The 21,281-nt window shown below is 41.9% G+C and overlaps 1 protein-coding gene across 3 annotated transcripts in view; it reads left to right on the forward strand.

The window, feature by feature from the left end:
- Positions 1 to 8,886: 8,886 nt before the first annotated feature.
- Carnmt1 (carnosine N-methyltransferase 1) overlaps positions 8,887 to 21,281 on the forward strand; it is a 35,117-nt gene continuing 22,722 nt past the window's right edge. Inside the window, exons 1-3 of one of the 3 annotated variants that reach the window (XM_016003886.3) lie at positions 8,887 to 9,263; positions 16,422 to 16,617; positions 17,566 to 17,729. In XM_016003886.3, the coding sequence (XP_015859372.2) occupies positions 9,061 to 9,263; positions 16,422 to 16,617; positions 17,566 to 17,729 (563 nt within the window). In that variant the 5' untranslated portion in view covers positions 8,887 to 9,060. Of the gene's footprint in view, positions 9,264 to 9,314; positions 9,490 to 14,180; positions 14,206 to 16,421; positions 16,618 to 17,565; positions 17,730 to 21,281 lie in introns of those variants that run through there. The other 2 variants (XM_016003885.3, XM_076560989.1) reach the window with 2 other exon arrangements.

Here is a 21,281-nt window from a genome sequence, read left to right on the forward strand (position 1 = left end):
GGAATCAACAACATACCCACTCCTAAAATCCCAGCCCCACCCCAACTTTACAAGATGACTGGGCTTTGATTGCTAAGCTTTGGGTAATTTGCCATGCAGCAAACTAATAACACAACCTACTCCAGATTGCCAGCTGAAGCTGCTTTGAGTTCCTGCCTCCCTCAGCCAAAGAAATTCTGAAGAACATATGAACAGTATTCAGATCACTGGGGATGGGTCTTGTGCCTTAATACAGTTCAAAAGCCCAACAGTTGATAACAGTATGCAGCCAGTTACAGACCTCTGCTTCAACTGGGACTGTGGATATTTATCATGTAATTATACACCACACTTCATTCTGAGGGTTAAGACCAGCCTTCAAGGATAGAAGCTAAGTCAGAGTTTTCCCACACTAGGAAACCAATCTGTGTCCCTTCTACCTCTCTAAGAGAGAGACAGCCAAGAAAGATTACCTTGCTGTTCAGTTTCTGTCTTGGCCTTATTGTCCTATGACAGACGGAGGTGTTTGCTGTGGATGTGTCATTGGCCATGGGAACAATTGACTACTTCCACCATGCTCTACTGCCATGATTAGACTGAAGGCTAACTGATGACTCGGTCATGATAAATTCTTTCAAGAACTGTGCAACAGTGTTTTCCAAGTGTCTGTAAAGGTTCCTTTGTGTGCAGAGGAAACAAGGAAGATAGTGTCATGCTTGGCTCTATCTGATCCTTGTCAGCCCACACACATGGTCCAGAGACACTGAATGTGCAACACTGAAGCTAGGAAACAACTTGGCAGAAGGCAGAGCATCTTTTTCTGCCTCTCTTTCTTATCTTTTCCATGAACAGGCAAGTAGCTTCATGTAGCAGTTACACTATAACACACTAATACTGGTTTTTAATCTTATTGCAAAGATCCTGACTGCCAGTTGGTAATGGAATCTATCTAATATCCCAATTCCCTAGTAATTCTCTTCAGTTTCTGTGTCTCTTCACAAACAGAACCTCAACCAAATCCTTGTATTTTTACCTTAAAAGTCTCATCATATTCCAACTTTCACACTTGACCTCCGCCTTTGACCAGGTAACCATCCTATATCTCATCCCTTACCTAATCAGTATCAGCAGCCTCTTAACAAATAGTTCCATTGGTAATCTTCTGCCAGGTCAGTCCTAGCTGCAAGATTTTTGTTACTACATTGTAGGGTGCTTTGTGCTTCTTGCTTGATTGGAAGCCTGCCATTGCTGGCAACACACCGCTCCTCTCCTCTCCTCACTGGGAAGGTTGTCACTTCTGTAGTGCAGTTGCTGAAAATGGATACCTTCGGTCTAATCCTGAAACGACCTCAGATAAACTCAAACTACTGGCATCCCATGAAACAGACTAGTCCTCTTCCAGAGTGTCATAACCATTAAAGAAAAAGAAAGGCTGGTGCTGTGGAATGCTCTGTATGGCAAATGTGTTGCTCTGATTGGTTAGTAAATAAAACACTGATTGGCCAGTAGGCAGGCAGGAGGAAGCATAGGCGGGACAAGGAGGAGATGAATTCTGGGAAGTGGAAGGCTGAATCAGAGTCACTGCCAGCCACCACCAGGACAAGCAGCATATGAAGATGCCGGTAAGCCACGAGCCACATGGCAAGGTATAGATTTATGGAAATGGATTAATTTAAGCTATAAGAACAGTTAGCAAGAAGCCTGCCACGGCCATACAGTTTATAAGCAATATAAGTCTCTGTGTTTACTTGGTTGGGGCTGATTGGCTGTGGGACTGGCGGGTGACAGAGATTTGTCCTGACTATGGGCCAGGCAGGAAAACTCTAGCTACAGGCTGGGGACCTGTCCCTGACTGGAGAACACTAGAGAGACATGGCAACTATATACAATGCCAGGGAAAATAGCTTGACTGGAAATAAGCTTTGTAGCTTAGTTTAGTGTACAAGTTTCTTGTTTTGATAATTGTGCTATGATCATGCTCTGTGTTAGTATTAGAGGGTACTGGGTGAAAACTGCCATTGCATGTTGGACATATGTAATGTGTTTCTTGATTATAAGGGATCACAATTAAAAACCTGTTGAGTCTCAGAAGAGACTTTAGACTTTTGAATAGTGTTGGGGATGTTAAAGGCTGTGGGGGCTTTGGAAATTGGAACAGTTCATTTTGCATTATGAGATAGTCATGAGGTTATAAGGTCCACGGGCAAAATGTTGTGATTTGAATGTGAAATGTACCTTCCACAAGCTCACGTGTTTGAAAACTGGGTCCCCAGATGGTGATGTTCTTTTGGGAGGTTGAGGACCCGTAGGTGGAGCCTTGCTAGAGGAAGTAGAACATTGGAGGTGGGCCTTTACATTTTAGAGCTGGGCTCCACTTCCTGTTCACTCTCTGCTTCCTGACTTCCTTGCAGTGTGACCATCTGCTCCTCCCCCTCCTGCCATGATGCACTGCACCTCGCTGGAACTGTAAGCCAAAATAACCCCAGCACACCACGAAAAGAAGGCACTAGGTGGAAAGTCAGGAGAACTCCGTGCTACGTACTCTTTCAACTTTTCTCAAGTTGAGTTCTTTCAAAGTGTGGATGGAAAAAGCAGATGACAACAGATACAACTGCCTCAAATGCTAATCGGGTGTATTGGCTTAGTGCCAAGAGAAAGGGAGAGAAGGGAGGAGAGAGAAACAGAATTAGCCTGGTAGCTGCCATGAGATGAGAAGACAATACTTCCATCAGCCCCAAGGTACACGAATCATACCAGTATCTTGAGGCACTGAGGTAAGGTTTGGCTCAGAAAATTCCTTATAGATACTTAGATACTTTCTGTTTTTTCATTTTGTTTTGTTTTTTTTAGTTTTAGTTTTTTTATTTTATTAAGAATTTTTTTTTATTCATTTTACATGCCAATCACAGACACCCCTCTCTTCCCACTTCCCGCCCCTCCCTACCTACCCCCTCCTCACAACCCACTCTCCATTCCCTCCTCCAAAAAGGTAAGGCCTCCCATGGGAGTCAGCAGAGCCTGGCACATTCAGTAGAGGCACGTCCAAGCCCTTCCTCCCTGCATCAAAGCTGTGCAAGGTGTCCCACCATAGGCAATGGGCTTCAGAAAGCCAGCTTATGCACCAGGGATGGATCCTCATCCTACTGCCAGGGGATACTTTCTCTGTTGCTCAGGTGGGAAAACAGTGATGTGTTCCAACCCTACAAGGAAATGGCTGATTTATTGCTGGGAACATAATTTCCATCTGTGACACCTTCAACTACAGAAATCCTAGTTTTCCAGATTGGAACATTGGATGTCCAGTTTCCTAAAATGAAGAAGAATCTGCCCCTCTGAGGAACAACCAAGAAAAGGAAACAGCAGGAAGATGACTCTACCTGGTGCTAGCCTCCCCCAACAGTGTGTACCTTCCCATCTTCCTGCTTTTCTTCCCTACTTACACATAATTGACACCCATATCCTGTTGTTCTACTTCCTAAGATTAGACACACTTGCTTTTCTTTGTTTCACTTTGACACCATGGCTTGTATGTACACAGTTGTGTCTGGGTACTGGTTTCTTGTAAGACTATAATCATCTACTTAAGGTCCATATGATTATTTCCTGGAGACCTATCCACAGTCCCACAGTGTATTCTCATTATTTTAAGGCCCAAGTATGACATCCTCAGCATAGAGCCCATGACTAAAATGAAGAACTATGTGCAAAGCCAGCTAGCTGCAAGTCAAAGACAGCACACAGAGTCTACCAAAAGGCACACTTGAGCTGCCTATCTTAGCTACATCCCCTGCTCTTAGTCCTTCACACTCACAACCATGGACCACTCTTAATATGTTTACCAGCTGTGCCACTTTGTCATTCAAAAGCATGAATACAACATACAGTATGTTGTATTGAAGATTTTTATTTTTGAGGGGTTGGGAATTTAACGCAGTTGTAGAGCGCTTGTCTAGCAAGCACACAGCTCTGGGTTTGGTCCTCAGCTCTGAAAAAAACCTTTTTTTTTTTTTATTCCCTATCTTGCAACATGTGCCAGTTGGCCTTGAAAGCAGCATTCTCCTATCTCAGCCTCCTGAATGCTGGGCAATATGTATAACCATGCCTGCTCATAAGGTTCCAGAAAAGAACAGACATTCTATTGGGAATTGAGCTAAAGGCCATTTGTGTTATATTCTGGCAAACAATCTGACTTCGTTCCACACATTCTAAAAATTTGAGTGAGGCAGAATGAAAGAAAAAAAAACAAACAAACCAGAAAACCAAAGCCAAAACAAAACAAAGGGCTAGGCCGTTTATCAGAGGAAATCTGAACACACTATAACACCCAGGGTGCAGTATGTTTACTGCAAATTGTCTTGAAAGAAAAACAACTCAGAATAGTTTCTTTGTGCTTTACCCATTTATTATGTTTGCTTTCATCTGCTGAAGAACATTTGGCTTCTTTTTGGCTCCTGGCTTTAGATTTGTTACATACAGGTCTAAGTAAATATAGCATATTGTACTGACATTACACATGCTTTTGTGAACACATGTGTTTTCATTCTCCAGTGTTTTCATTCTCCAGGATGAGCATCTATGCACATGAACACTGGGCTGCATGGTAAGTGTGTGTTTGGTTTTGTAAGAAATTACTAGAGCCTTTGCTGAACAGTTCTCCACACAGCCTTAGACGGACTAGGTCCCACCCCTTTCTTAATTGTATTTCTTTTCTAAAAATAAATATTTTATGTATATGTGCCTGAGTGTATATGTGTCAGAGATCAGACAAGGTCATTGGATTCCCTGTAACTGAGGTTACAGACAGTTGTAAGCACCGCGGGTTCTGGGAACTAAACTCAGATCCTCGGCAAGAGCAGAATATGCTCTTAACTACCGAGCCATCTCTCCAATCCTTCCCTGTCATTCTTATGACTAATGAGCCTTCTGGGAAGTCAGCATCCTCAAATAAGTCTCATCTCTGTTCCTGCTCCCTAGAAACAAGATGGTCTTCAGTAGTTTAGCCCGGTGTGTCATATGGCCCAGGATATAAAAGCCCGGTGGTCTGTTTTCCATGGCTCTCAGCTGTGATGTAGATGACACATGCACAAATGAGACTCCAGCATCCCTGAGCCTTGGCAGGACCAGCTCATAATGAATTCCAGGCTTCCACTGACCCTTGCTGCCCATCTGTACCTAATGAATCTGCTTCATGTAGCTAATAGATGCAAGTTTTCTGTCTCAGTAGATGCAGGGTTTGGAAACCATCACACATCACACTTCTCTGCCCCTTCTCAGAGCAGGCAGGCCCTGTCACTCCACATTCTCTTCAGCAACAGACACATGAAGGCGCTTTAAATGCTTACTGACCAGCTCTGTCCAACAATGGAGGAAGGGAGCATAGCTGATTTTCGGTTGTTCCTGGACATGACCTTGACTGTGCATTTTTTTTGGTTGTTGTTGTTCCTGGACATGACCTTCTGATGGAAACATTCCATAGCCCTCAGCCCTCATGGTTGGTTTCATGTTTTGAGAAGATGTTCACAGTGGAAAAATCATTGCAAACAAGTTATCTTAAGGAAGTCTTAAGGGGAAATTTTTTTTTCAGCTTGTTGTAAGCCACCATGTGGGTTCTGGGAACTAAATTCAGGTCCTCAGCAAGAGCAGAAAATACTCTTAACCACTGAGCCATCTCTTCAGTCCTCCATTACCCGTGGTTCTTATGAATGATGATACTACTGGGAACTCAACATCTGGAAATAAGTCTGGTTGCTTTAGCTGGAAAGAAAAGTCTTTTTAAAGAAAGTTGAAGATGTATTCTAAAAAGCTCTGAGAAGAGGTAAGAAAACACATTTATTGAGATAATAGGTCAAGCTTGTCTCAATCTAGCTCATTCATTTATCCCAGCGACACTAAAAAAGATAGTGTCCATTCTACAAATAATTCAAGTGAAGTAAATTTTCAAACTAGCTGTAGAATTAAGTGACAACATGAAAAGGAGAAACCCTACTTCCAGCAGCTCCTGGTGGCCTTCAGCTCAAAAGTGTAAAAAACAGGAGACAATCAACACAGTCAGGAAAAAGACAGAAAGAAAGGGAATAAGAGAAGAATCTCAGACTTGAGGTTTATGTGTCCAGAGCAGGAAAATGGATCCGTCTGAATCTGTTTCTTTACCTGTCAAGGGAAGGTAATGGCACCTCCTTCACAAAACTGAAATAATGAAATAGGAGGAAACTGTTTGAAAAATGGTAAGTGTTAGATTATATCATGTTCTAATCTAAGTACAGTCAGAGTCATAAGGAGGACTGACAATATGTAGGCATGCATCTCGGGTAAGTAAGACAGTGCCAGGAAGTTGCTGGTATGGCTCCATGCTGATCCCTAGGTTTCCTTATGTGCAAATTACTGCTGTTTTTACACTCCTGCACCTTAGTAATACAGATCCTTAAACATTGTATGTAGCAGGAATCTTAAAAGATCTTATTAATTAAATCAAACCTAAGGCCAGTTTTTGGGGTGAATGCTGGAAGATCAGAGAAGCAGAACAAGCCACAGCTACCTCACCTCCAGTTCCTCAGCTGATTCTGTTTCCTCAGACTGGAAGCCTCTGTGTCCTCATCCAAATGGGTCTCAGCTGAACTGCTGCTCCAAAGCCTAAAAGCTTAACCAGCCAAATGCTTCTAGTTTCTGGTCCTCACGCCTTATAATTGTATTTTAACAGAGAGTAGATATCCTTTACATAAAGAATTTCAAAATGTTCACTATATTTCCCAAGATATTGAAAAGTAGGTAAGTGATTGTCTTTACCAATGACATTCTGGACCGTGTCAATTAGGCCGTTCTGGCCTATGTCAATATTATGATATATGTTATTTGTGTGTGTGTGTGTGTGTGTGTGTGTGTGTGTGTGTGTGCTCGTGCACGCACACACATGCAGAATTAGCAATGTCTAATAGTATAAGGAGTTACACATAATTTCCAAACACCAGTGTTTAAGAAAAATGGGAATTAGATAGAAATCTGGAAGAAGGAGCAAGGAATTGGTGGATTGTGTCTGGAGAAGGTGACTGGGATAAAGACATGGTATTTGTACTCCTTTGCATTCTTCATTAGAAGTTGGAGCCATACCTTAGTGTGTTACTCTTAAGAAACACACTGAAGACAGGGTGTGGTGGTTCAGGTCTGTCATCCCAGCACATAGGAGGCAGCAGCAGGTGGATCTTTGAGGGCTTCTGTTTGTTTGTTTTTAGTTTTTCCAGATAGGGTTTCTTTGTGTATCATTGACTGTCATGGAACTGGCTCTGTAGACCAGGCTGGCCTTGAACTCACAGAGATCTTTTTGCCTCTGCCTCCTGGGGACTGGGATTAAAGGCGTGCGCCACCGTTCTCACATCACTTCCTTATGGTTACATATGACCATGACCTAGTGGAGACCAGCTAAGATACAGTGAGCTGTATGCATTCTGGGCAAGACTCAGGCTCTCCTAGATTACAAGTTTGAGCTGGTATATGCCAAGCATGCCTTTGTATGTGGGTGAGGGCATGGAGGAAGAAGAGCTTTCTGGAGCCCAAGATAATACAACTGCCCCAGAGAAGGGTTAAAAGGCTGGAAGATAGTGCAGAAGGAGAGGATGCAGGTGAAGGGTATCAGCTCATGTGCTGAAATTTTACACTTCATGTTTGGGAATTTGTTTCCCCTATTTTTAGAGAATTGTCTCTGGTAATCCTAAACTGTCAATAGAGGTAATGTTTTCATTAAAAAAAAAATAGAGGGATGGAGAGATGGCTCAGCAGTTAATAGTGCTTCCTGTTCTCCCAGAGGTGGTAGTTTGGTTCCCAGTACTCACATCTGCTTGTAACTCGAGCTCCAGGGCAGTTCAGAGGCCTCTTCTGGCCTCTGTAAGCACTCTTGCACATGTGGCATTACGCCTACCCCACATACATATAAAACTAAAATCACATATTTTAAAATACACTAAAATTTTAGAGAATTCTCATGTAAACTGTAAGCTTAACATACAAATAAAACTTTTAGCATTGCTTTCATTCCAATTAAATCATGAAAATACGAAGCTAGTTAATTTTCAATGTATCTTTTCAACAAAGTTTGAGATTGTTGAGCGTGCTTAACTTCTGAATAAAGTATTTTCTTTTTACTATTATTTTGTAAAACTGATTTGTTATATGATGTACCTAATTCACCAGAAAGAATTATTTTCTAAGAATAACATTAAGTGCAGGTAGGGGCAGCTGTTTTAATCCCGAGTCCAGAGAGAAATGAAGCGGAAAGCAAATAAAGGAAAGTTAAACAAAAGAGAGGAAGCGATCAGACCCAGGGCGGCCAAGGGTCACTGCTGGATCCCGGACTGTTAATGGTTTCCACAAACATCTGCAGCCATCGAAAAGCGATGAGGGCCTTTTGTATTTATATGTTTCGTGTTTTGGGTCTTGTTATAGTGCTACACAGGCGGCCTCGGCTTCCAGAGTAGCCGAGATTACAGAAGGTTGCCTCTATACCAGACTGCGGTTAGGACTTGTCATAGGTCGCTAACCACAGATGTGTGTGTGCCTCCTAGCATCATGAGTTTAAAAGAGGATCGCAAGACCTTTTTGAGTTTCTGAAGTTAAGACATTCGAAATCAATTTAAGGAAGTCTTTTTCTTTCTCTTTCTGGTCCCTTCTAGCCTCCGAGTCCGCCCTACTCCATCCAGCCAGTCAGGCTCGTAGCCCCCACCCGCCCGGACCTCACAGGTGCCCGCCGCTCGAGCCCCGCCCCACCGAGGAGCTCCTCCTCCACCTGGCCCTAAGCCCCGCCCTCCGAGCGTCACCGTACGTCAGCGCGTCGTAGCGGAAGCCCGGCAGCGAATGAGCGCGGGCGGCCGCGGCCTTGGCCTCGTTGTCAGCGCGTGCGCGCCGAGTGCGCGAGTCCCCGAAACCCTGGCGGAGCGCAGCGCGAATGGAGGCCTGAGGGCGGCGGGGGCGGGGCGCGCCGCGAGCGGGGGCCGTGGCCGCGGCGGGCGCCGTCTAGAGGAGGCCCGGCCGTCCGCCGCCACGCACTCGGGCGCGGGGAGACGCAGGCGGGTCAGACCGTGGGCCGCGGCGGCGATGCAGCGACGGCGGCGCGCTCCGCCCGCGTCTCCGCCGGCCCAGGACGGCGGGCGCGGCGAGGAGGTGGAGGTGCAGTTCTCCGCCGGGCGTTTGGGCTCGCCCGCGCCTGCCGGGGCCCCCGCGCGCGCCACCGCCGAGGACGAGGAGCGGCTGGAGCGCGAGCACTTCTGGAAGGTCATCAACGCGTTCCGCTACTACGGGTAAGGCGCGCCCTCAGCCCGCCCGCCCGCAGGCAGCCAGCCTCGTGGCGGCTTCGCGGAGCCCACGGTCACCTGCGCGCAGTCCTAGGGCACGGCTCCCCCACTTTCCCCGGAGCCGCCGGGAAGAGCGTGCACTTTCTGTAGAGAACTGAACGGTGCTGCCGAGCGGCTCTCACCGGATGGGGAAGGGGAGAAGTGGTCCCGGAATCCCAAAATGTGCCGCTTGGTAAGGGAAAGAGAGCAGGCACCGGACGTAGTCTGCGAGTAAGTGTGGAATTCCTTTCGTGGGCTAGGCATGGTTGGAGAACCCTTAAGTGTGCTCCCCAGTCGTAATTCAACTTCCTAACTTTAATGTTTCGTCTAGATAGGTGTTTAGATAGCCTAATCAGAGTGTGTAAATGCAGGTCTATATGGGTTTTAGTGCACTTGGGTTTTCGGGGAAAGAGAATACGTTTATTCGGATAAGTGATAGAGTCCACTGGTAGCAATATTCTGAACCTGTAGTTGGAACCAGAGAGACAGACATGACCCCTTGTCCAGGTCAAACCATCGTAGACGGGACCCTCGTGCTATTAGTATTATAGTTATTTGTATATGTAATTCTTTGCCCAGCTGTGACCCCCTTCAAGGGCAGGGAGTGAGTCTTATTTTTATGTCACAGCACTTGGCAATATTGTTGAAGCTCTATTTTTAACGAATAAAACATTGTAGCAAAAAAAGGAGACTCCTATGCAGCCCTCACCAGTTTTGGCCAGTGGTCACATTACTTTGTTACTTGTTTGAATTGAGTAGGAGCTGATGGTTACATTGTGGCTGGTGTGACAGGAGCCTGAAACCCAAGGTCTCAAGCGTTCCCATTGGGAGCACTACTGCTTAGCTACACTTCTAGACTCAGGACAGACTTGGTTCTTGGATCAAAGATTTTGATGAAATAATTTACTAATTAAACTGAGAAGGAGGTGGTTATATTGTCATAGTGACATATTTTACTATTGAAAAATGTAGAGAGTTTGGGAAACACCTCGGCATATAGTAGACTCATTTAACTTAAGTAATTGTATTCAGTTTCAATATATTGGAGCCAAGAATTGGTGCTTATTACTAGGTATTGGAGGGGTCCTTAGCCTGAGGGAGAGAGGACCTTTGACCTGGAATGAGTGTTGCAATATAGAAAAGAATGCTGTGTGCATCTTCTAATTGTAACATGGTTCCCCACCCTTTCATCTCTCTTTAGCAGTTGAATGTGGGATTGGGGGAATTTTCATTAAAGTCCCCCCCCCCACACACACACACAGGGTTTCTCTGTGTAGTTTTGGTGCCTGTCCTGGATTTTGCTCTGTAGACCAGGCTGGCCTCGACCTCACAGAGATCCCCCTGCCTCTGCCTCCCGAGTGCTGGGATTATAGGTGTGAGTCACCACTGCCTGGCTTAAAGTTTTTCCTTATTTGTATGTACTGTCTGTGTGAAACACTTCAAATATCTGTAAAAGTAGTGTAGCATAAGTATATGGTTTTTAAAATGTCACTTAGAGGTGTGGGGTAATAAGCCAGCATTGTGTTGCTTTCCAGCATTTTTTGACAGTCTGGCTTTGGAGTGTCTATACTGCAGCCACTACTCACATCTGATAGATATAAACATAAATTAATTAAAAGTTAGAATTGAGCTGGGCGGTGGTGGTGCACATTCTTAATCCGAGCACTTGGGAGGCAGAGGCAGGTGGATCTCAGTGAGTTTGAGGCCAGCCTGGGCTACATAGTGAATTCTAGGACAGCCAGGACTGTTACACAGAGAAAGCCTGTCTCAAAAAGTCAAGGAGAAAAAAAAAGTTAGAATTGAGTTGCTCAGTCTCACTAGCCATAATATCAAGTGCTCCACTACCTGTTGCTAGTGTACCATATTAGAGTGTATGGGTAGTAGTCTTTTCTTCATCAGAGAGTTCTGACAGCCAGTCCTGTTCTAGACTCCTAGCACATTTTGGAGGGCTTACTTTTACCACTGTTATAGTGAATAGAAAACTTAGATTAAAGGTCACAGGGCAAGAAATGCCCTTTGGCTCCTGAGTATACCAAAGAATCTGGTGTTTGAAGACATTCTTTAAAAGCAGAGTGCCATTAAAGTTTCTGCATTTGGCCAAAGAGGTCTTTACAGATGTTCAATTTTGCACACATGAGCAGTATGTGAACCAAGGGGCTGGGATGGCTGCTCTAGAAGGCTACAAAATGACCAAATAGCTAGTGGGCCTTAGCTTATAGTTTCCATGATAGCTAAGTTACCCCAATTGTAGCATCATAGGATCAGACTGCTTTCAGCTCTGGCAAAATACCCGCCCCCATGTTTTCTTTTGTTTGTTTGTTTCTTTTCTAATTTTGTGTGTGTGAGGGCATTTCTAGGGTTTGTACATAAATATAGGCTGTACCTCATGAAGCTACACACCCTCAGCCCAAACCCATTAAGAATTTCCCAAAGTGGCTTGTTTCTGGCAGCTCTGAAGACAGCTAGATCACTGGGGTTAAGGAATGTGCTTCTTTTTATCCAGCTCTGTGCAGTTACCTGAGCTGTCTGAGTAAACACAGCTTACTAATAACTAATAAGTAAATATAGCTCACCTCCCTGCTGCCAAGGTGATATATAGTCTATGAAAAACCAAAAGCAACAGCATGCCTAGCATTGGTTTTTGTCGTTGTTCTTACTGAAATGTGGAGATTTGGAAGTGGCAAAGATGGAAGTTATACCTAGAAGAATTGCTAACAGGGGGAGGGTTGGGGAGACCTGAGGGGGAGATAGCATACATCTAGCAGCAATATTCCTCAGTAGTGAGCCCTTCAGTACTCTTTAGCCATAATGGGGCCTGTGCTCTGTGGGGCTGAGAAAAGTCATTTGGAGATGATAATTTCTTATTTGAATGTTAGCTTTTAAGAAAGGGGACACATGCTACCAAAACTGGTTTGGTGTTTTTGGTTGTGGGTTTTGAGGTGTGGTGTAAGATGACGGGACAGCCATTGCCTAGGAATACTAGGAAGAAAGTTTGAGCTGCTCACAGTGAATTTTAAATTGTTGCCACGCTGCTATTTGCCTGACTTTATGCTAAGGCAACTTTAGAACTATATAGATAGTGATAAAAAAAATCTTCCTGAACATCATTTTGTAGCATGAATCTTAAAGAGTCTTATTAATAAAATCAAACCTGAGCCAGGTATTGGGGTGAATGCTGGAAGATCAGAGAAGCAGAACAAGCCACAGCTACCTCGCCTCACCAGTTCCTCAGCTGGTCCTGTTTCCTCAGATTGGAAGCCTCTGAGTCCTCATCCAGAATGAATCTCAGCTGAACTGTGCTGCTCAAAGCCTGAAAGCTTAACCAGCCAAATGCTTCTAGTTTCTGGTCTTCACGCCTTATATATCTTTTTGCTTTCTGCCATCACTCCCTGGGATTAAAGGCTCACTTCTTGGGATTAAAGGTGTGTGTCACCATGCCTGGCTGTTTCTAATGTGGCCTTGAACTCACAGATCCAGAAGGATTTCTACCTCTGGAATGCTAGGATTAAAGGTATGAGTGCCACCATTTTCTAGTCTTTGTATCTAGTGGCTGTTCTGTCTCTGACCCTATATTTTGGGGAACACAATACCACCACATCATTTTGTACTTATCCCTTCAGATCTGATAATACTGCTTTGGGAAATTTATACCCACCTTTTTTTTTTCCCCCCTAAACAATCTATTGCCATAAGTGAATCTCCCAAGTTAAGCAATTTACTTGCAAGGACTAAAAACTAAAAAGAGTGGGAAGTTCAAGGGTATGAATCACATTTGATGAAGTCCTTCTTGCTAGTGGAGAATCCATAGATCCTTGAGGCAGTATAGGACATCACATGGTAGAAGAAACTGGGCATCCTCAGGGTCTCCTTTCTTTTTCTTCTAAAGCCACACTCCCGTCAGATTAGGGTGCTACCCTTCAGGTACTATTTAATTATTTCCCAGAAGTCCTACCTTCAGATACTGTAGTTGGCTTACATTTCCAACCACTTTATACCTCACAATGAGGATTAAATTTTAATGTGCATTTTTTTTGTGGCTACTTGCAAACCATAGTAAATACAGACAGTTGAGAACACAAAAGTGTTCATTACTCAATGCCCAGAAGTTAGGAAATAGTTTAGTAAATTTTGGTTGCATAAAGTAGAATGAATGTTAAACAGTCGTTTTATATTTGAGAACATATATCCAACCTGACAAAAATACTTTCTGTAAGGGCAAAGAATTACAAATGCTTCTCAAACTTTGAGGTGTGTCTGAATCATATGTGAGTCTTAGTTAAAAGGCAGATGTCAACTCAGCAGGACATGGGTCTGTCCTGATGTACATTCCTAGCCATTTCCAACAAGAAGTCTGCTGTTACATTTTGAGTAGCTGTTACATGAAAGCAAGCCAGTCGTCAGGCGGGGGTGGCGCACTCCTTTAATCCCAGCACTTGGGAGGCAGAGGTAGATGGATCTCTGTGAGTTCAAGGCCAGCCTGGTCTATGGAGTAAGTTCCAGGACAGGCTCCAAAGCTACACAGAGAAACCCTGTCTCAAAAAATTCCGGGGGTGGGGGTGGGGCAAGCAAGCAAGCCAGGTACAGAAAGGTAGATACCTCATGTTATGTGTGGAATCAAAACAGTCACAGATAGAACAGAATGGTAGTCAACCACCAGATGGGAGTGGAGGAGTGAAAATGTAGGGGTAAATATCACTTTATATTCCATAAATGCATGTAACTAGAATTTGTGAATTCAGTCATGAATGAATTTGTCTTAAACAGCTACAAGATGGGTAATATGTGAAAGGTTAGAAATAGTTCCTTCTAGAAGAGGGATTGCTATTTCTCTTCCCCTGAGCAGTTTTACTTTTCTACGTTTTGCAGGGGAGGGTGATATTTCTACTGTGGATTTGTTAATATGAAGAAAGTAAGTATGCCTGCTATGTTTTGTATGCTGTATTAGTCAGACTTTGTCACTGTGATAAACCCCAGTGTAACCAACTTGAGGGAGGGCAAATGTATTTAGATACACAGGTTTCACCTGGCTGTGCGGAAAGATGACTGAGCAGAGCAGCTGATCTGACAGCCAGCAAGCAGAAAGAATAAGGCTCTGGACAAGATGCCCAAAAGTGTGTGTCCCCTTGCCCCTGTGACCTGTCACATCCAGCTACCTCTTAGAGTTTCTAGAACCTCCCCCAGAAAGTGCTACTAATTAGGAACATAGTTTTCTCTTTTTTAAGGAAAAGAGCTTCATATTCAAATCACAACAAATGCTTATTATATTCACTAAGTTTTCATATCCAGTGAAGGCTAATTGAATGAACAGAGGACTATAAATGATGCCTATCTTGTGGGTTTTGTGGAGATTTATTCTAACCAGTCCATGTTATGTGCATGTTGGGCAGTTACTAAATTTCAATAAATGATACTTCCATGATCGTTATTTTTACCTTGTTTCATCAAGACACTTTGGGTGTAAAAGGATCACATAGTAGTAACAGACTTGAGGACAGTCATACTGTCCCCAGTGTAAAAAAAAAGCCATTGTCAGTGCAACCACTGCCCAGGTGGCCTCTTACATCATCCTCAGGGCCTCCCTACCCGAGTGCCATACATGCTTTTAGAAACTTGACTGTGGCATGTGTGTGCAGCCAGAGCTGCTTCCGTGCTTCATTGCTCTTCACAAAGTATTTACATTTTATTTTACAGAAGTACTTGTTTTATTTGTAAATAATTTTTATAGTATGTGCATACACACACACACACACACACACACACACACACACACACACACACACACCACTTTCTCTCTCTCTGTCCCATTCCTTTTCCTTAGAGGGGGTGTTCCTGAAACTTCATTTCCTTGCATGCTTGCTTGGTTCCTAAACAGTGTGTTTAATGTTATATAAAATGGAGTTGTATAGCATGTGTTCTTTAATTTGCTGTTTCAACAAATATTTATGTTCTTGATTTTTGTCTGTATTATAGTTGTAGCTGTACTTTGTTCATTTCCCGCCATTCCACTGTATAACTATAATTTCTGCATCCTGACCACTGATAATGGGCTTTCTGTGGTTTGTGGAGTTTTACATGTGTTATTTGACAGCTTTGTGGTGAAGATGGCTTGTGTTTCTTGACTATGTGTAGGAGTATAATTTCTAGATCATAGGGCAGATAAAACATTAAGCTTTACAAAGGATGTTATTTTGTAAAGTGGTTGTACTCAATTCTGCATTCACTATTAGTGTATAAATGTTCTGGTTTTTCCACAATTTCACCAACATTTGATCTAGTTGGATTTCTAGATTTTTGCCAGTTTGGTTGATGTAAAATGACACTTAGCTGTGAGTATGTATTTAGCTTCTAAAAATGAGACTCTGCTGAATAAGCAATCTCTGAAGTAACCATTCAGCTTAGGAAACCTTTGGAATGCAAATTGTGAATATTACATTTGAAACTCATTTGCTTAATACTTTCATATTGTATGCTTTATATTTTTCAAAATTCAACTTGACTGGCTTTTAGATTCAAAACATATTTTCTACTCTATATTATTACTATTTTGATTCTGGGGATTTGACCTAGATTCAACCTAGGATTCAAGCATGCTGGGCAAGTACTTTGTTACTGAACTATATACCCAGACCATTTTAATGTACTTTTACAGCAACATGTTACTACTCCATAATATAGGAATCTAAGCCATCCTCCAGTTTTGCCCAAAATGTTTAATTTGAAAATTTAAATTATTAAAAATAATTATAAATTAATCTTTATGTTTCCTCTTAGTGCACATGTCTGCTTTTACCATTTTGTTGTTGTTGATTGCTCTGAGAAGTATTTCTTATGAAGTGAAAACAGAAACTTTTTTTTGTTTGTTTGTCTTTTTGAGACAGGGTTTCTCTGTGTAGTTTTGGTGCCTGTCCTGGATCTCGCTCTGTAGACTAGGCTGGCTTTTTTTTTTTTTTTACCAGAAACTTTATAAGTTTATATCCTTCAAAAATCAAAGGATAGTAAATAAGAGCAGTGTCCCGCATAACTAGGGAATAGTTATGTAGGATGACAGTCTTAAAATGAGGTTGGCCTCTGGTGAGAGAATTCTTTTTGGCTATGAAAATAAAACACTTTTTCTGTTTTATTTAGGACCAGTATGCACGAACGAGTGAACCGAACAGAAAGACAGTTTCGATCACTTCCAGATAACCAGCAGAAACTGCTTCCTCAGTTTCCTCTCCACTTGGACAAGATCCGGAAATGCATTGACCATAATCAGGAGATACTGCTGACCATTGTGAATGATTGCATACATATGTTTGAAAATAAAGAATATGGAGAAGATGTATGTGAACCTTGTTCTGTCTCTTTTCATTTTAGGGTAACCATCTGTATGTCCAGGTCTTGCAGGTCATCCACTTTACTGAGAGGATGTTTTCATGTGATGAAGCTAGAGGAACAGTATGCTAGAGATAGCATTTGTTCACTGTTTTTTTAAGCACCTAGATAATTGTTGATGCTTTCACATGGTGTTTTGCATGTTAGAGTATATAAGAGACTTAAATTCCTTAAGACTTTACTAGCTATATTAAGTTAATTTCCATTGTTGCTTTTTCAGTATCTTCTATTTGTTGATATTCATCTTCCACTTTAAAATAAAAATATTTTCACTTAAATCTCATGTGACTGGCAGTAATAGAAACTGAAGTCTCTTTGTATCCCGTGGTAGATACAATTTGGCCAGTCCAGTGTGAGCCATCCCTGCTGCCCATGAATGAGCTGGAGGGGTTTTCTTCCCTCTCTTGGAGGGTGGAATGTTCTGTCTCCATAAGCAGTTCCGTGCTGGTCCTTTCCCGAGGAAGAACTGCTTCACTTTGTGGTCGTTTTATGATTAGTGGATCTTCCGCTATTGAGGGTAGAAGTGACAGCACCAAACTTTTTTTTTTTTAAGATTTATTTGTTTATTATGTATGGTGTTCTGCTTACATGGATGCCTGCAGGCCAGAAGAGAACACCAGATCTCATTACAGATGGTTGTGAGCCACCATGTGGGTGCTGGGAATTGAACTCAGGACCTCTGTAAGAGCAGTCAGTGCTCTTAACCTCTGAGCCATCTCTCCAGTCCCAAGAGAGCACCAAACTTTTTTCATGTAGGGTCTCAAGCTGCACTTCAGTCCCTTGAGAGGCTAATAATTATCCACTGACTCACCTATATCTTAGTAGATGCATTTAACCATATTCAAAATTGATGCTCAGAAAATAATTCTTTTTTTCCCCCCTTCCTTTTAAACAGGGCAATGGAAAGATTATGCCAGCATCTACATTTGACATGGATAAGTTAAAGTCTACATTGAAACAGTTTGTAAGAGACTGGAGTGAAACTGGGAAAACAGAAAGGGATGCCTGCTATAAGCCAATCATAAAAGAAATTTTAAAAAACTTTCCAAAAGAGAGATGGTAAATACTACTGCACTTCTAACCCCTTTCTTTAAGGCGTATAAGCACTTAGCTACAACATTTCATTGTGATTCATTTTCATAGCCACTCTGGGCCTGCATGTTTTTGCGTGTGTGAGAGATCTATTTGTTCCTGGATGTTTCAGTTGTGTGAGGTTGGAGTTTTTATGTTCAGTAACATTTGCTCTAGTAATTACGAGAAATTTGAAACTAAAATTAGAACAAATATTCATAGTCCATAATACACACTGCTTTATAAGTTTTTTTTTTTTTATTTTTATAACAAAGCAATAGTGATAGATTTTACTTTATCTCAATGAGGGATCTATCCCATAGAGAAGTCATTAACCTTTTTGAATGTAGAACCTTTGGGTATTCTGAAGCTCAGGGTCTGATTTTCAGACTAACATTTATAAATAAATAAATGCATAGGGCTATAAAGAACCAGTTATTTTGAAGCAGTTACTGAAGTCTTTAAAAAGCAAACTTGTGGAGGGATGGGGTGGTGCATGTTACACTACATGAGGGCCTGTGCAGGCTCTTTATAGACTCTGAGCTGGGAGACCCTGTCCTGTCTCAAAAATAAGGTGGGAAGCAACTGAGGAAGACAGATAAATTTTTAGTGCAACACACACACACATACACACAGAGACAGACAGACAGACAGTCATATAAACAAAATAAATAATGTATCTTAATTAAAGCAAACACTGTGTTGTTGCATACTTTTTATAATGTATTGATTAGATACAGCCTGGCAGTGGGTATAAGTACTATATTATGAAAATGCTAAATAGCTTGTACATTATTTTGATAAAAATGTGATTCCTATTGGTGATAAAGTCACAGATATTCCTACACCTACTATTGCTCATTGCCTGCATTTTGTAATTGAGGACAAATATCAATTAACGATTATTGCAGTTAGAATCTGTTGGGGGCTGGAGAGATGGTTCAGCAGTTAGAACGTGTACTTAATGCTCTTATAGAGGACTCAAGTTGAGTTTCCAGCTGAACGTTATCAGGCAGCTCACAATCACCTGTAATTCCAGCTCCGAAGGATCTAATCGATGCCCTCCCTGGACCCTGTGGGTGTCACATGCTCATCTCCACACACAGACACAAACATATACATATAATTTAAAGTAAACCATTTAAAAAAAATAACAGAGTAAAATCTAATTCTCATGCTCATAAGTCCAGTGAATTTTGTCCTCAGACCCTGAGATTCTTAGGTCCCTGTGTTCAGAACTCCTCAGTTTGATATATCCTTTGAGGAATGTCAGTACCCGTGTTTCTTCTTTCTTTCTTTGAACTTTTAATTTTGGAATAACTTCAAAATTATGGTTCATGAATTGTACAACCGCCTTCCATATACTCTTTTCCAAAATTCATCAAGTTTTGGCATTTTACATCGCTGTATCATTCCCACCTTCTCTTCCTCCATCTTCCAGCACATGGATGTCTAAAACCATACTCTTAAAATCATTGTGAATCCATTTGAGACTTCAGTTAGTACTTGCCGTGTTTTCTTACTGCTTAAAAATTCAGTTTTAGTCTTCAGGGTCTCACTGTGTAGCCCTGGGTGGCCTAGAACTTTTGGCTGACCTGGATCACTGAGATTCATCTGCATCTGCTCCTGAGTCTGGGATTAAAAGTGTGTGCCACCACACAGGTGTAGAGTTTATTCTTAAGTCTGTTCCCTTTCAGTTACCAGATTCAGGAAATTGACCCTTGAACACATTATGGAGCCGAATAGTATATACTCAGATTTCATAATTGCCCTGGTAGTCTCCTTATAACATTTCCAGTCCATTCTAGAATCCAGTGCACTGGTGGTTCTTATGTGAAGCATCTGTGAAGTGATGGTCTTTCTAACCTTCACAGTTGGAGACTGCTTTCCACTAAAAAGAAGACACTTCTTCTCTCTCCTCTGCATATATTTATTCAATGAGTATTGTATTCAGTAAACTATAATCTGTTACTGTTGTTTTAATTTTATTGTTCAAATTCCTTTATCCTTTGGGGATTTTTCTTTTTTAAAATTACAAAGATGCATCTTTTTATTTTTTATTAAAAATTTTTTTTATTCATTTTACATACCAACCACAGATCCCCTTCTCATCCTTCCTCTTGCTCCCCCCACCCCCACCTTTCCCCACAGTGACCCACCCCCCATCCCCTCCTCCTAAAGGGTAAGTCCTCCCATGGGGGAACAGCAAAGACTGGTACATTCAGATGAGGCAGGGCCAAACCCTCCCCCCTGCATCAAGGGTGAGCAAGGTGTCCTATCATAGGTAATGGGATCCAGAAAGCCAGCTCATGCACCAGGGATAGATCCTCCTCTCACTACCAGAGGCCCCGCAAATAGACCCAGCTATACAATTGCCTCCCGTGCAGAGGGTCTAGTCCAGTCCATTTGTGAAAAATATAAAGTATTTAGGACCCATGTTGTAGTTTCCTGTGAGGGTGTGGCTATTTCTCCGAAGATTTGTTTTCTTGTTATATGGAATGCTATACAGAACTTCAAAGTAGACATGAGGTCTGTTTATTGTTACTCGATGTCATTTGCTTTTGGGCATTCTACTGCACAGACATAAACACATACACACTCATACTCAGTGCTGAATTCCTTCTTTGTATACATGGCCTATCTCTTCAGTTAGATGCTTTAACTTTATGCTTTTCTGAGGCAGGGTCTCATTGTAGCTCATAAGCTCATGCTGGCCTTGAATTTAAAATGCTCCTGTCTAGATCTATCTCCAAAGTGCTAGGACTATGGGCATGTGCTGCTACATCTCAGCTTGATATAGTTTACAGTGATTTTTTTTTTCTTTTTGATTGTTTTTGTTTTTTTATTCCTGTTTCAATAATCCCAACATCGGTGTTTGAGGGTTTGTTTTGAAAACTCCCTTTATTTTCTTGAGTTTTTGCATTACCAGTTTTGTTTTAGTGGGACATTTTATGTTAAAAATAAAAGTCTAAATGAGTGTAAATAAATTAATCAAAAATAAATGATATTTTGCTTTTTCTGTCAGGACACTAGTATAGAGGACATGTTAAATAATTTGTTTTAAATTTTTGAAATACTTGCAAGTATTTGTTGCTTCAGACAATCTCTTAGGAAAATTTTCTATAAACCTTGTATCAAGAAATATGGGATTATTGCTTCTTTCTAGAAAATTAACTGGTTTATAAGGTTTTGCCTGCATTTCATCTTCTATTTTGTACACATTGTCTTTAGCATCTTCCTGAGACGAAGTAATAGGAGAAATTTTGCAACAGTAAGTAGTTACTGGCCTTTTGCATAAAAACTACTTCTTCAATAGTAAATCAACTACTGTGTACACTGGAAATCATTGGCTTATTGATGTCATCTGCAAAGGCTAGGAGCAAGATACTGTGTTGTTGAGTCAACTTTAACACAGAATATTTGACTATCTCACCTTGTTTAGACCCCCCCCCCACTGTGTGTGTGTGTGTGTGTGTGTGTGTGTGTGTGTGTGTGTGTGTGTGTGTTTGGTTTTTCGAGACAGGGTTTCTCTTTGTGGTT

Source organism: Peromyscus maniculatus, chromosome 1 (assembly GCF_049852395.1).
Source record: "Peromyscus maniculatus bairdii isolate BWxNUB_F1_BW_parent chromosome 1, HU_Pman_BW_mat_3.1, whole genome shotgun sequence".
In the NCBI taxonomy this organism is placed as follows: Eukaryota; Metazoa; Chordata; class Mammalia; order Rodentia; family Cricetidae; genus Peromyscus; species Peromyscus maniculatus.